The following is a 15,216-nucleotide window of genomic DNA, read 5'->3' as shown; positions in this document are numbered from 1 at the left end:
AATGATATTTAAGGTCCCTTCCAACGCACAGCATTCTATGATTCCACGATTCTTTAATTTTTTAGGGCTTTGGAAACATATCAGTGAATGGTTTATGATCCCAGAGGTTTGTCAGAAAATGCAGGAGCAAGTAAAAACTTATGTCTTTAAGAATGCTCTAGACACAACATGTCACTTATGTGTTTGTCCATATACTATTATGGAGAATACATTATAGTATTTATTTCATGACAGACTATCTCTTTTAACATTAGTAGTGCTAGTCAGAAAGAATATGGTAAAGAACTGAGCAAGGTGATTTGTGGGAAAGAAAGAGGAAACAATTCTCATGTTACAATAGTTACACAGTACTCTGTCTATTAAAAAACCACCATTTTCACCAGTCAGCCTGTAAGTTTCTGGGTTAGGCAACAGAAAACAGAAAATGTGACATGCTTTGTTACTGAATGCACTCATTCCTGCCCATAAGAAAACAAATTTGCTCAGAAATCCAGATATGTGATTTATTTTCCCTTGGACTTCAGGGCAAGATGTATTTTAGTTTATATCACTCTAATTTTATCCTGCAAATGTCTCTGAGACACTGCTGTCATTCAGTGTGCTTTAGCTTTTGACTTGACTTTTGATTTTTGTCTCTACATCTTCTCCAGTTAAGTAACATGTTAACTCTCATACCTTCATTATGTCATTTGAGAGGTAATGTGCACAATGGTAGCAGCAGGAAGAACTGTACTTTAATTAGAGCCCTTATACTGCAAAACTTAGTACACGGAAAATAGCTTTGATGTTTTGAAATGCACTAGGAAGGTGGTAAAACATCTGGTTTTTTCAGTAATGCATTAGTGTTTTGTAATGCATGCACAAGCAAAATGAGAAAGGATAGTGTGCAAAAAGAAGTTCAAAAGGAGATTAGTTTTACATTACTTTCCACAGTGGAGAAATAAAAAGGAAGGGAACAAAACAACTGGCTAAAGCTGTATTTGAAGGCCAGCTCACAACTTAAATATTTTGGGTACTTAAGATGACTGTTTATTACAAGCAAAAAGAAAGGGAGAAACCAGACACAAATCCTGTCCTAAGTAAAAAAATCCCAGAATGCCCCATAAATAGACTAAGCATGATTCTATTGTATGATATATAGTACAAAGTCATATCAACATAGGATTCTTATCATTGTAAAAGAATGTCCTTCATAGAGTTAGATCTCTTCCAACATGGGAAAGATTTTGCACATATTCCTAAAAATATCTGTGCAGAAATTAAATTTTGGGAGCAGTAAGAATTCAGTGTGAAACAAATATTACTCAACTGTTACTCAACTATCCACAGTAGTGCCTCTTTTTTACTTTTATTACCACATACATAAGAATTAAACTTCAGTTGATGGCTCCCCAGAGGTCTCTCTCAAACAACCCAAATGTTCTCAGCTTGTCTTAATAGGAGAGGTGCTCCCACCTTCTGTTGGGTGGCTTCCTCAGGACCTGCTCCAACAGGTCCCTTTCCTTCCTGTGCTGAGGACTCCAGAGCTGGACACAGTACTCCAGACAGGCTCTTACCAGGGCAGAGCAGAGGGAGAATCATCCCACCTTGACCTGCCGGCCATGCTGCTTTTAATGCAGCCCAGGAAGCAACAATAATATAAAACAAGGAGCAATACCAATGCCAGAGCAGTAAAAGAAAAAAGGTGACTGATTCAAACGTTATTGTTCACCCCTCAGAAAACCTCTGGCAGTACCCTGACCCTGCTCTGCCTCACAACCCAACCCAGAGTCGAACCCTCCCATCTTCCCCAGAAAATGACTTAAAGGGTACAGAATCACCTCCTAGCCATGCCCCTCCTGGCTGCTGCAAAAATTAATCCTGCCCTGGCTGCATCCATGATTCTGTGTTTTAGGCACTACAGCAGAAACCCTACCATTGGCAGTGGTTCTTCTGCATCTCCCTATAATCAGACAGCATTTATCACATCAGTAGAATCAATAAGATTCTACTGACTTTCAACACATTGGGGTCTTCCAAAATGCAACAGACAACACATGCTAGATCAGGCAGCAAGAGTAAAATGTAAGACCATTCTCCTTTACATTTGCATAGGTCTTTCCTGACACAAGCCCTTCAGTACCCACATACAAGCTGAATTTCCACTTGCAGTGGCAGGTTTATCTTGGACTGCTTTTAATCTTTACTCATAAATCACAATAAACAGAAGGAAACTTCATACTTCCTCCTGCTGTTTTTACATCCTCATACTTTCAAACACCAAATAGCACTATTCAAGTGAACATGCCTTAAAAATTATGGTCTTTAGTAAGGTCAACTGTGCTGTATTTCTTAAGAAAGGCTAAAGAATTAAGATGCCTTATTGAGTGCTTGAAAGTAATAATTTTTGTTCAAAAAAACATTTAGCTTATCTCTTAATTATCATTTTCTTCAGTACAAGTATTCAAGACATTTCAAGACAAGATATTATTCTGTTTACTGAAAGGCTAGGGAACATAAGGTTCAAATAAAATTAATGTGTTGTGTACTAAGGAATTGCTCTCCTCAAGTCCATGGTAAATGTGACAGTCCTTTTTTTAAGCTCATGTAAATTGGAATAACCTCACCCTCAGATAAGAGAATGTTTGAAAATTGATTGAATTAACTTGAGCAGAGAAGGGAGAAGGCGAATTACAAAATTTTACTTTTCACTGACTTTGGTGCCGCATCTGTCATACTGAAAAAAAAAGTTGAATTTTCTGAACTTGCTATGTTCTTTATTTATAACAAAAATTTTGGAGGAGTGTTGACTTTTTTCCTAAATTTTGTCATGGAGAAATTAACAAAACCCGCCTTCTTTTTCCAAGCACTTATACTGCTTAAGTAATGTAAGTTTTCACTGGTAAAAGATTCAATCTCTGCTATAGATGCTACACAACCATCTAGATATCTAGCCTAAGTGAGCTGCTAACCTATCTTTTATTCTTGCCTTGAATCATAAGACTTTGCTCCATGCAGCAATTGGCAGATCCAGCTTCAAATATCCCAGAAGATTTATATAATTTTTGAGAGCAGGTAGAAGGGTGGCTCCCTCATTTGAAAGAATACTTAGCATGACAGTGAGCTGAAAAAACTGATGCTCAGTGATTTGATGCCTATTCATCTTCTCTAAGAAATGCTGCCTGTACAGCGGGTACACTGTACTCCACCAGATAACACAGAGATCTGTCCTCAGGACTCAAGATAGGTCCTCCTGAGGACAGATTGCCCAAGAGCAAAAGCAATCCTCTCAAAGCTCTACAGAGCAAAGTCCCAAAAAATCTTACATTGCTAACACATGATAAGACATTATGATTAACAGACATCTTGATAGACTCTGTCAGGCAGTAGTTTATGACAAAATTCTTTCTATGAATAGAAAATATTTTAACAGAAAACCTTTAATGACAGTCAAATGCTTATCTTTGTGATAATAAAGTAACAGAAATTGAGAAATTAATTAATACATTTATGTGTTTGTTAGGTTTTGAATGTAAATATGGAGATTCTTTCTGCTCTTTTTCTGGTTCTTTCACAATATTATGCCAATGTTTCCAATGCTTGTGTAATAGCACCCTCATCTGTAGCTTCCATTCTGCCCTTCTTCTCATACCTCTTATCATAATTTTTTCATTCTTGATCAGGGCACTGCTCAGTTCAAAAATGTTCATTTTTTTAGATGTAGACTATCTTAACTCATTACACCAGAAAGATTGTGCACGCAAGTTCAAATAGTCTTTTGCCTATAAAGTTACTTGTGATTTCTTTTTTGCATGGCTTCTATGGTAGTAAGAGAAACAGTGGAGAAACGAGAATAAACACAGCATTTAAGCAGTAGTTCTACTTAGAAAAAAAATTACACTATCCTCCACTAATAAGCATCCACAGCAGCTGATCTGACCAAGTAAATGATTTCAAAATATCTTTATCTACAATTCAATAATGTTTCTAGACAAAATACCAGCTGAATAGCTGAAATGTCATCCTATCAAGAGTCAGAGTTTATACAGTTCTTCATGAAGCAAAATGAAATTAGTTAAATGAGTATAATTTTGGGAAGGAATGGACAAACTGAGACGAGGTTGCAAAGTGCCAGTGCTGCAAGTGGAAGACGCATAAGTAATAGCTGCACAGTACGGAGAAGAACCACACAGGTGTGCTTTTTTGGCATACAGCTGGTGTGTAGGAGAGGGATTTGTAGGAAACAGGATACACTACGATCACCACACTTGAGCTTGGTACCACAAATTAACAGATCTCACTGCATGTTCCCATCAAGTAATACTACTCATTAGAATATCAGTTCACCCTGGAGAAAGCTTTGGCTAAAATAAGAAATGAAACTCACACTGTATCAGGTAAGAGAAGGCAGAGGGGTGAGTGACATATGAGTGAAAGCCGTTCATAACAGAAAATTGAAGCCAGTCTGATCAGGGAGCACCTAGCTTATAGGAGAGATAACCTATGCTGGTACTTTGTCATTCCGTTATTTAATTCATGATGGCATGACCATGTGGCCACTATATGACCACCTTGTACTCTTCTCTGTAGTGTGCAATTTTGTACCAGCTAACCAAAGTGTACCAACTGCATACAAAAATGTTGCTTTCTTTAACCAGATAAGATGTAGATGAAGGTCCACCTATGTATGACCACTGCTAATCCAAGGTTCTGCAAATCTAACTGATAGAGCAACTAATTCGGTAAACAGACTTAAGAGAGACAAGAAATTTCTCAGGAGGAGTCAGCATGCTTCACTACATGAAAGTGCTTGACTAACCTGATAAAAATAAAGTGATGCACACGGAAGATGAGGGGAGAGCAGTGTCTGATGAGTTTCTAATGAGCTGTCAATAAGGCCTTTGACTCTGCCTTCCAGAACAGCCTCAGGCTGATGCTGTAGGGGCTGGATGGGCTGCTGCGGGGTGGATTGAAAACTGGATGAATGGACAGACCTTGAGGGTGGTGATCAGTGGTGCAAAGTATAGTCGGAGGCTGGTAACTAGAGGTGAACCCCGGGGGGTCTGTACTGAGTGGAGTCCTGTTTAACATCTTCATTAAAGGTCTGAATGATGGGGCAGAGAGTACCCCCAGCAATTTGGATGATGACACAAATTTAGAGGAGTGGCTGATAGGCCAGAGGGTCAGGCTGCTATGCAGAGGGATCTCGACAGGATGGAGAAATGAGCTGACAGGAACCTTGTAAAGTTTGGCAAAGAGAAGTGCAGAGTCCTGCAATTGATAGGGAAAAACCCTGGACACCAGAATATGTAGGGGGCCACCCAGCTGCAGAGCACCTTGCAGAGGTGTGAGGGTGGTGAAACACTGGCAAAGGCTGCCCAGAAGGGTTGTGGAGTCTCCATCCTTGAAATTAATCAAAAGTCTGGACATCATCGTGGCAAGGAGCTGTAGGTCACCCTGGGTGAGCTGGAGCATAGGACCAGATATTGCACCTTCCAACCTCAACAAGCCTGTGATACTATCATTTTATGATTCTGCGAACTCTATAGGAGACCCAGTATCCAACGGTTTTCCCCCGTTCACTACTGCCCCAAATTCATTCCCAGAACCAAATAGGATGGAATAGGTTAGAGTCAGAATTATTTTAAAAGAAAATCTGGATATTTAATTCAAACCAGGTCTTAGAGCACTTCAGACTCTAGACTGTGCATAAACAGAAGAGCAAGCATTCAAAGACTGCTTCAGTCATTGTGGAATGAATATTTTAACCACTTAAACCACTAAGTAGCATTTATTAACTGAATTTCCTAAGCATATATCTAAGCTGCCAAGGTCTGAAAATTTGCATCTAGATATTCATCAGTTTGGTACTTCACTGGAGTAGGATTATAGTATCTCCAAACTATACCTATATTTAGTTTTATGTATGATCACGTAACAACTCTACCTCCAGTAAAACTGTTAATGCATCAATATTAGCATTAACATAACATTAACATAAAGCTATCTTATACTAATTAGTATCACCTAGTCCCTGGAATATTATTATATCACCAAACCAGTGAAACAATATTAATTTTAATAAAGGAGCTAGCAAGTCTCTCCATCTGTTTACAATCTATTTACAACTGGGCGATTTTAATTTTGAAATCTTGTCTCAAGACCTTTACTGGTTTCTTAATATTTAATATTTTCCTCAAAGCTTAACTTATGAAACTGGCTGAATCCATAAAGATACTAGTTCAAACTTTAACCCCCCCCCCCGCCATTTTTAAAAAATTGTAATTGAAGCAGCAATGTTTTTGAAGACATGTTTTTGAAAATCAATCTACAATCTACAATGAGATTTCCTTCCCTGGTGTGTGACTACTGCTATTTTATATTTGGCTTTGGCAAAAACCAAGGCATTTTTTCTTTTAATAGATAAAAGCAGAACTTCTCTCCTAGGCACATTTTAATGAACCCAGAATTACTGTTTCTATATTCATTTAATGGAAGGAGTAAACTCTCCAGACTACTACTTAACTACTAAAACTACTTAAAACCTCTGTTATTATGCAGGCCTTTCAGAATACCTTCAAGTTTTCTTCTTCCATGAATGAACATTAAATATTCGTGCCTTAATTAAAAGTGTTTCCACTTGATGTCTTGCATTCCATCTTGATCAGCTCTTCCTTGTCAGCCAGTAGTTTCAGTATTTATGACTTTAAGGTGCTTTACATAGCAGCCAATTGGGTATCAAGTCACTCCTTCCACAGGGGTAAATACTCTGCAAATTGCTTTACAAAAGGAAACAAAGTATTGCAACACAGTCAATCCACCATGCTCTGTGGTTTACCAAGACTGTTTCAATGGTCTCTCATTTTAAATGGTTGCCACTTGACAACAAACTGAATAACACTTAGAGACTCTAGTTCTTCAGGCTATTAGTCTAACTTCACTGCTGCAGAGAGAAGAGAAAAATCAGAGACATTTTCCTGAATGAAAAAAGAATACTATGACTTTGGACTCAACATTTCATCTTGGAATAGCGTGAACCATACAAAAGATACAGAAGAACTAAGTAACCCAACTTGCCCTTTAATTCAGAGCAATTAAAACTCTGGTAAATAGCGGGGGGAAACTCTTTTAGTTGGATTCCAAACATTTCTTAAAGCAAACTTGTAGTAAAACTACTGATTTTTGACAGGCTTCTGGTTGTATGTGTCAAACAAAGTTAATAATTCAGGATTTCCAGTACCAGCTTCCCAGCTAAGCATCTATAAAACACAAAGGTCCACAAAAAACAAAGGGGGACCTCAGAGCCTTTCACTTGAAGAACCTCTGTACATCCAGAAGGATTTGCTGCTTGGTCTTGTTTCTTGTGGGGCTGTGGTCTGCTGCATTACCACGTAAGAGATTTACAGTCACTTTGGGGATTTGTAGATAGCTCTTGGTAATAAGTGGCTTGAGCTCTGAAGACAGTAAATCAATGGTTTCAACAATCCTAAGACTACAGTATTAAAAGGATTCCATTGTTCTGCAGAGAACGCCGAGCACTTTGCACGCAGGTGCCTGAAAGTAATTGATGGCAGAGATCCTTCCTTAGGTATGCATGCCTGAACTGTATTCAATTCAGGGCCATTCTCAAAATGCCATTGTTTTCTAATGTAATTCACACAAGTTGCCATTGTACATTTGCTATTTGCCAGGGCATGTAATCTGAATCTTGTCAAATTATCCTATCCTGATATCTTCTTCCCTGCTCTAAATAATTAAGACTTGAGACTTGCAAGACTTGGAGGGGGAGGGGGAAGAAGGTAGATGTGTGTTACAGGGAGACAGGAAGTACAGGAAAATTATGACTAAGGCACAAGAGTAAAATGGAAATAAAATGTGGGAATAGGCAATCACACCTGATAAATTTAATAAAAATATGGCTCACACAGTTATTCCTACCATTGGAAATGCGAAGCTATTATTCAGTTTTGGAAATATTCTTTTCAGATGCCTAAAACTTATAAAATGTTAGATACAAAAGGTAATTCTTTAAAATATAGAGATTTTGCAGTACTTAACATTCCTAGCTCACAGGTATTTTAAACAGTACTTTGGAAAAGGAAATATAGCATTGTACAGAAATGAAGACACTGCAGATACATAACAGTTGCCAGCACAATTTTATATTGTTTCTATGACTATGAGGGGAGAAAATGCATATGCCTCTGTTTTAAGTGTGCTAACTTGTTTCAGCTTCTACTGACTTCACAATAAAGGTAAAATAAGCATTTTTCCTCTTCTTATTTTTGTCAGGATATGGGGGAAGATAGCCAACTCCAGACTTCTTAAGTCACAATGTAAAGACTTCTTCCATATTATCACTTGCTAATGAAAGCAACTTTTAACAAGATCTACAATTACGAGGAGGCTGGTAGTTTAAACTTTGCAGGATCTGTTGATATCATCACCTTTGAATCTCTGACTCCATTTTCAGTTAAATACACCCAGTAAAGTTCTGCTAGCACCCTTCAACGTATTTTCTATGTCATTTACTGAAGAATTGCCAGCAGAAGAGCTAGTTTCACTTTTTTTTATTATTATTATTTTATTAAAACAATACCCTAAATCACTTTCTCTGTGTAACTGACACTTTTCAGAAGCTAGAGTGCCAGGAGGAGAAACTTTGGAGTCAAATGGGCTTTTGTTATGACAGTTTGCTTTGGAAGGAAGATTATTGATTTCTTCAAAGAAAATATTGCCCCAGGAGTCTAAATTAGATGGGTGGTTAGACCTGCATTTCACAGTTCCTTCCTTAGCCCATCCCTAACATGCTTAAAATTCTCTGCAGTAATTGTTTGTGCTAACAAAATACTCTAAAGAGCTCCTTTCTCAGGGTAGTTTGAGACAATGTGAAGGAGCCCAGGCGTGCAGAAACTAGACTGTTTGTGGGGACCTATATCTCTGAGCTTAGAGATGCATTGTGCTCTGCAGCTCGTGTCCTCCTGGAGTCTCAAGAGATGATGGACTCAACAAATCCATCTGACACAGTATCTTCACCAGCCTTCTCTTAAATGTTTGTTCACTGTTATTGAATCATTTCTTCCCCCTCCCCCAAAGCATTGTGGCATTACTGAGGACAGATTTACCAGCTACCCTGGATTGAAATTTCACTCCCACTTTTTAATTTCTTATATAAAAGCCTTTAGAATTAGAATTTGTTTGCAACTACGCAGAAAAAAGTTGGCAAGAGGTTTGACTCAGATAATGAAAAGGCTATGTACCCTTCCTCGTTCCTGTTCATAGTCACTCTCCCACCATTTCTTCCAGTTGCTTATCTGCATACACTGAGCAAATTCAGGGGGCCAGACCGAAAGGCTGCTTTGCAGGGCTTTTTTTTTTTACTTTGTGACAATTACCTATTCTTCTGTAAAAATGCTGAAAAAATATTATGAAAATATTGGAGTACAGAAAGGGATTTAACCTGCAAGAAGGAATTTCACAATTTCCCCAATGTAACCTCCAATGAAGATATAGATACAATCTCTCTCTGTTTCCTAGTATTATAAACAAGTATAGAAACATGTACTAGATATGCCCCAAGTAGAACACATGCATTTTCTTCTTTTTTTTTTCATTAGCATGGCCTGAGAAATAACATCACAAAATTGTATATGATGTTCAGTGTTAAAAAAATTCTTCTCTTAGCCATTTTTAGCTTCTGAGCTCCTTATTCCTTCCCTTCTTTTACTTGTTTCTTTTCTGATCTTCCAGCTGTTTCTACCTCTTTCTGTAGGGACTTTCCTGCTGAAATACTGTTTGTGTCTTTTATGCATGTATTCATTCAAAGTCTATTTCCAAGATGTTATGACAAGACATAAAAAGAAGAAGACCACATGGTCAAGTGAGCTTAGAAAGAATGTGAGAGTCTGGTTAGCATACAAGTATCTCTCATCTCAAACCAGACCTATATTGTGTGAGCATGTTGTTTTAAAATGGTACATCCTTTACCTACAGCAGTAAATGTCTGTACCGCCTGCAGCTATAAGGGTGTACATGTGTGCATTACGAGGTTATTCTTTTTCAATAGTATTGCTTATTTCATCTGGAGCACTGAGATACCAGGACGTGGACTCCTGAAGACCACTAGGAGTTCACAGCTGTACCTCATATACCTTCTTCATGTAGATGATTTTCTGACTTAGATTTACAAATGTAAGTAATTTATTTGCCCTATCCCACAAGGATTCTCCTCTGTAGTGATAAGACAGCCTGCCAAAAGAGGAAATAAAGATCATTAGACAAAGCAGAACATTGTGAACCTTAAGAATGTTTCACATGAAGTGGAGGAATGAAGAGTTGGAATATTTCAGATGAAGAGGGTCAAATCAAATAAATTAGAACATGTTAAACAGTAGACCAAGATGCATCAGAAGTTTTGTGGAAGGCACAATTTTTTTCATTTTCTATAATGCATGAAAGCCAATTGTGTGAAGACTCTTTTCTATAGTTTCATTTGTAGCAATATTTAGAGTTAAACAATAACTAGACCAAACTAAAATTAAAAGAGCAATTTCCTTCTCCAAAAGCCCCAAACATGAGGCACTTCCTTCTCATGTATTTGGGATACTTATGAAATTTAACATATAATAGTTTATGTTGCAGAATACCTTGAACATAACATGAACATCAAGCCCCAGAAAATGTGAAAAAATCTCCTAATACAAAATGCTTCCCCCAGTCATATAACATCATGAACTGAAACTTGTTCATTACAAAACCCCTGAACTTCCACAGAAATGAAACAAAACAAATATAAAAAAAAAAAACAACAACAAAACCAACAAAAACCCAAATAAACACAAAGCCACTAATGCTATTCTAATTCAAGAGAAATCAAAGCATTCTCATATACCTTTATCCCCAGGTATAAGCTGCAATTCTTAGAACATTTTCTGCTGACCCAATTGTCTATCATCCATCAGTAAAATAACTCCCAATCCCTGTAGTCATGGAGAAATGAGCTTGCATGTGTAAGAACAGCTCCTTCCCTGCTGAAAAACCCACAGCAAAACCAGCACTTTCACACCACTACAACTGACCTGCTTCAGGTAGTAAAGAAACCCAAGGACAGATGTTCTGTTTTCTTTCTTGCTTCTTTTTTGTCTGCTTTTTGAAAATGTAAACTTTCTTTGATCCAGCACAGGACTTTTGCAATTCAAAATCTCATAGATTTCTGACCTACTTCCCAAAACCCTTGACACACCAAGGCAAACAGAAGGCTGAAAAGCTATTTTTTTCCTTTCTCGCTTACATGAACACCTTCATTAAATGATTTATTTTAATGATTCTTTTAAATTATTCATTTAATGATTTCTTCATTAAAAAGGTGTTGAACAGTGGGTGTACATTCTTGCTTTTCTGTGTGTTATTTGTAACTGGTAGGGAAAGCATAGACATTCGTAGGCTCTCAGGGGAATACAGCAGTTATCCATTGCTTCTTCAGAAACTATGCCCAGAGAAGTACAGGATCAAAAATACAAAGGTGAAGAGAGAGACAAATAAAGCTTGAGAGCTCTGGGGAAGAAAAGTGACAGAGCTGATGATAGGTATGATCTACTAATGGATGACATGCTCTGTGCAGCTGTTTTAAGAATTTAAAAAGAATTTAAAAACAGTATCAGCACCATGACAGTAAGCGCTTTATCAAGAGTTTATATCAAGGACTTCACAGTAAAATGGCTCATATTAATCTCAACCAATCTCAATTCCATGCCATTGCAATTAAAATATAGTACAATCTAAGTGCCTCTTCTTGGGTTCAGTGGCATTAGACACAAACAGATATGGTTGTGCACCACTAATACACAACACTGTACAACTGGGCCACATGTACCGAACAGCAAAGCCTAAATAGCACAAGGTCTTAATAACTATACTTACTTAGAAGAGTATCTCAAAAAGAAGGTTCAAACGAGCAGCCTGTTTATTACTTTGTTCAGCACAATTTTATATGTACTCAGTTGTCAGTTGTTTCCTGTATATGGTTTCCCCAGCTTTGTAATTGCTATAACTCATCAATAAAAGTAAAGTAAAACATAATCATCTGTTATGTAATCTAGGTGATGCAGCACGTGAGCACGTGTCTGAAGACAAACTATTTGCATAGTGTAGTCAAACAGGTTCAGATAAAGGTATTTAGTTATATATCTATGGTTAATCAAGTAAAAGCCAATATGCAAATACTGATGGAAAATTATGTACAATATCACCCTAACTTGTAACACGCTACTCTTTAAAATGCTTTTTTTTTGGGTTTGAGACAGCATTTTCCATTCAGGTCTTATTATGCTTCTCTTATGTGCTAGATAGGATACACCTAAGTATACCTTTTTACATCTTTCATTCTCTGTGGCATGAAAAATCTATGGAATGTGATTCTGGTATACCAAATTAGTATTAACAGTACAAGTTCAGAAAAGTCCTCAGTAGGATTTTCAGCTGACCTTCTGAGATGAGGCTGATTATAGAAAAGATTTATTTTAAATGAAAATGGCATTTACCGTATCAGCCAAACTGGAGATGTGTTTTTAGATATCCAAAGTCAAAAGGTCTGGAAGTAATAGCATCAATCAAGTAAAACACATTCTAATTAAACAGCGACTTTTCTCATTCAGCAAACTGCATTATTGATACAAGATCTCTTTTGGAAAAGTCACAAAGTTCAGAACACAAGAGTTGGACCATTCATATAAATTAATTTAAACTACACTGAAGTTAGGTTAAGTCCTGGCTTTTCACTTATTCCAATTTCTTGAAGAAAATTCTGGGTGCTCTAAAGTTTTGGGGTTTTTTTCATGTACATCAGATGGTCTGATAATACTTACTATCTTTCTCTATAAAGGATGCTCTTTCACTGATCCAGCAATGCACTTCAAAACAGAGAATGTTAAGCTCATATGTGCAGTTTGCACTGGTTATTTTTGATGTTACCAACTGATATAACTAACGACTATAATCAGAAGAAACGCATATCATAGAGTGCAATAGATATTGTGTAAGCAGTAAGGCCCTATTTCTGTTTCACTTTTGCAAAAAGTTTTTCCTGGGAGCAAGAGGAATGCAAGGTCTGAAGGAACTGAAAGGGCTTTCAAGGAGTCAGATGCAGAAGACAGAGTCGTGGGCGGTGAAAATGAACTGGGTAACCCCTCGAGGCTGGTGAAAATCACACTGCTAAGCACCGTGTAGGGCAGTATTATGAAATCAGGACAGAGTACAGTAAACCCCCTGAAAACGGGTCCGCGGACCTATGATAAGCTTTCTTCATTTACGCTGGGTGGGAGAAGGGCAAGGGGGAAGGAAAAGGGAGAGGACATGTATTAATATGTAACTCCAGACTTACCGATTTTGGCCAAGCTGGCCACGAGTATCCAGAGTGCAATGATATAGGGCTCCTTGACGTGATCCCATTTGAAAGAGACGATGGCAAAGCTTTGGTTGCTATTCTTATGGCTTTCCGAGCTTCTCTGTCCCAGCGCCGCTGGGAGAGCCATCAGCCCCAGGAGGAGCGCCACTCCAGATACCTGCCTCATCTTCAAGCCACACTACGAAATCCTGCTTCCCCTTCCCGGAGAGATCCCGCCTCTTCGGAGGTCCTTGGGGGCGAGGTCCTTGTCCTTTGGCAGAGACAAGCCCGACGGCTCAGGACGGCGGGACAGCGGCGCGCGCGGCCGGCGGCGGCAGGGTCCCCTGTGTCCCCTCCTGTCCCGCCCAGCACCGGCCGCGCCAGGCGTCGCCTCGCGCGGGGCGGCGAAGGACGGCTCAGGGGCTCCGTGCACAAGCAGATGCTTCGAGCTGGGGTCCCGCTGCTCGCCCGCACCTGCCTTTATCAGGCCGTTCCCGATCGGGCGGAGGCGGAGCCTCCCGCCGCTCCCGCAGAGGCTGCCGTGCGGGGCCGGCGATGCCCCGGCTGATGGAGCGCCCGGGGGTCGGCGGGCAGCTCCGCTCAGCTCCGCTCGGCCGCGGGGCCGGCCGCAGGCTCTGGGCTGTGTCCGTGCGGCCCTGGGCAGCTGGGCAGCGAACAGCAGCGGCCCGGAGCTGCTGGCGCTCGGAGCCGGGACCGGGACGCTCTCGCGGGCATGTCCTAGGGGAGCCCGGGGTCCGCGTCCACACCGGAGCCGGGTGCGCGGGACATCCGCAGGTCTCAGTTCGGGCGCTTTGGATGCTTTTGTATCAGCTTCCTCCTCCTAGCCCCACTCTCCCGACAGGTTGTCACAGAGAAAACGCACTCTTTTCTGCTTCTCAGCCTCGAGTACCCTTCTGAGGTCGATCTAGCTCACCGAAGGCGCAGCAGCACGTTTCTCAGACCAGCTTTTCCTTCTGTCCACCAGAGAGCACCTCTTCCCACGATGCTCCGGGAAAGGACACCAGCAGGCAACATTAAGCTTTCCACTTAGGTCTGCTTGCAGCTGTTTGTTCAGATGTGGTGTATTAAAAACGCAATGTGTTTTTGTTTGTTTTTAATACTTACACCTCGACACCTTTTAGGAGGTTCTACTCTCCTCCTAAAGCCTGTTTTCCTGCTGATAACATTTGCCTGCTATCCTGGATGGTCCATGTTATCATGGGTCCATGGTGCTGCAGGGAAACGGACACATGATAATCATCACCTTGCCACTAAAAGGACAACAAAGCATCCTGCTCCCGACAGGCAGAGCTGAGGTCGCCTTTCCACACATCTCAGCAACAGCAGCAGCAACTCCTCTCCACTCTTGTGTACTCCAAAACAATCAGTGTGCAGTCCACTCCTTCTGTGACTTTCTGTGGAAAAACACTTCCTGTTTGTTTTTCTAACATAACAGCTGGTTTTATTAGAGGTAAAAAATGAACAGGACTCCTTTAATTCCTTTAAAATTATTGGAAGACAGAGAAATTATTTTTATTATTTCAATCTCTAAGGAGAAAACTTACACACTTTTTCATAGTCATCTGTCCTGCACAGACACTCCATAAATAAATTAGCTAGTTAATTAGATCTATAAGTTTCCATGGAATGTTATTATCATTATTACCTCAAAGCAAGCGCAGCCCCCAAATTGGACCAGCTGTGTTCAAACAATGAACCATCTTGGGGACTTTTTTCCTTCTTCATTATTTAAGTGAAAGGAAGTTACGTGGGAAGTTCTTTAAATGGAAGTAAATCTGAAGACAAAATTGGCAAGTCTTTTTAGGATGCATGACACATAGCAAAATATCTCCTTC

At 39.6% G+C, this 15,216-nt stretch overlaps 1 protein-coding gene across 4 annotated transcripts in view; it reads right to left on the bottom strand.

The window, feature by feature from the left end:
- SLC9A3 (solute carrier family 9 member A3) overlaps positions 1 to 14,721 on the bottom strand; it is a 56,773-nt gene extending 42,052 nt beyond the window's left edge. For 2 of the 4 annotated variants that reach the window (XM_041714617.2, XM_012571753.5), the window contains exon 1: positions 13,358 to 14,720. In XM_041714617.2, the coding sequence (XP_041570551.1) occupies positions 13,358 to 13,547 (190 nt within the window). In that variant the 5' untranslated portion in view covers positions 13,548 to 14,720. Of the gene's footprint in view, positions 1 to 13,357 lie in introns of all 4 variants that reach the window. The other 2 variants (XM_030265641.4, XM_030265642.4) reach the window with 2 other exon arrangements.
- Positions 14,722 to 15,216: the final 495 nt, after the last annotated feature.

The sequence above is a fragment of the Taeniopygia guttata genome, chromosome 2 (assembly GCF_048771995.1).
Source record: "Taeniopygia guttata chromosome 2, bTaeGut7.mat, whole genome shotgun sequence".
NCBI classification, from domain to species: Eukaryota; Metazoa; Chordata; class Aves; order Passeriformes; family Estrildidae; genus Taeniopygia; species Taeniopygia guttata.
The sequence above is the reverse complement of the archived record's forward strand: the minus strand, read 5'-3'. Positions and strand labels throughout refer to the sequence as shown.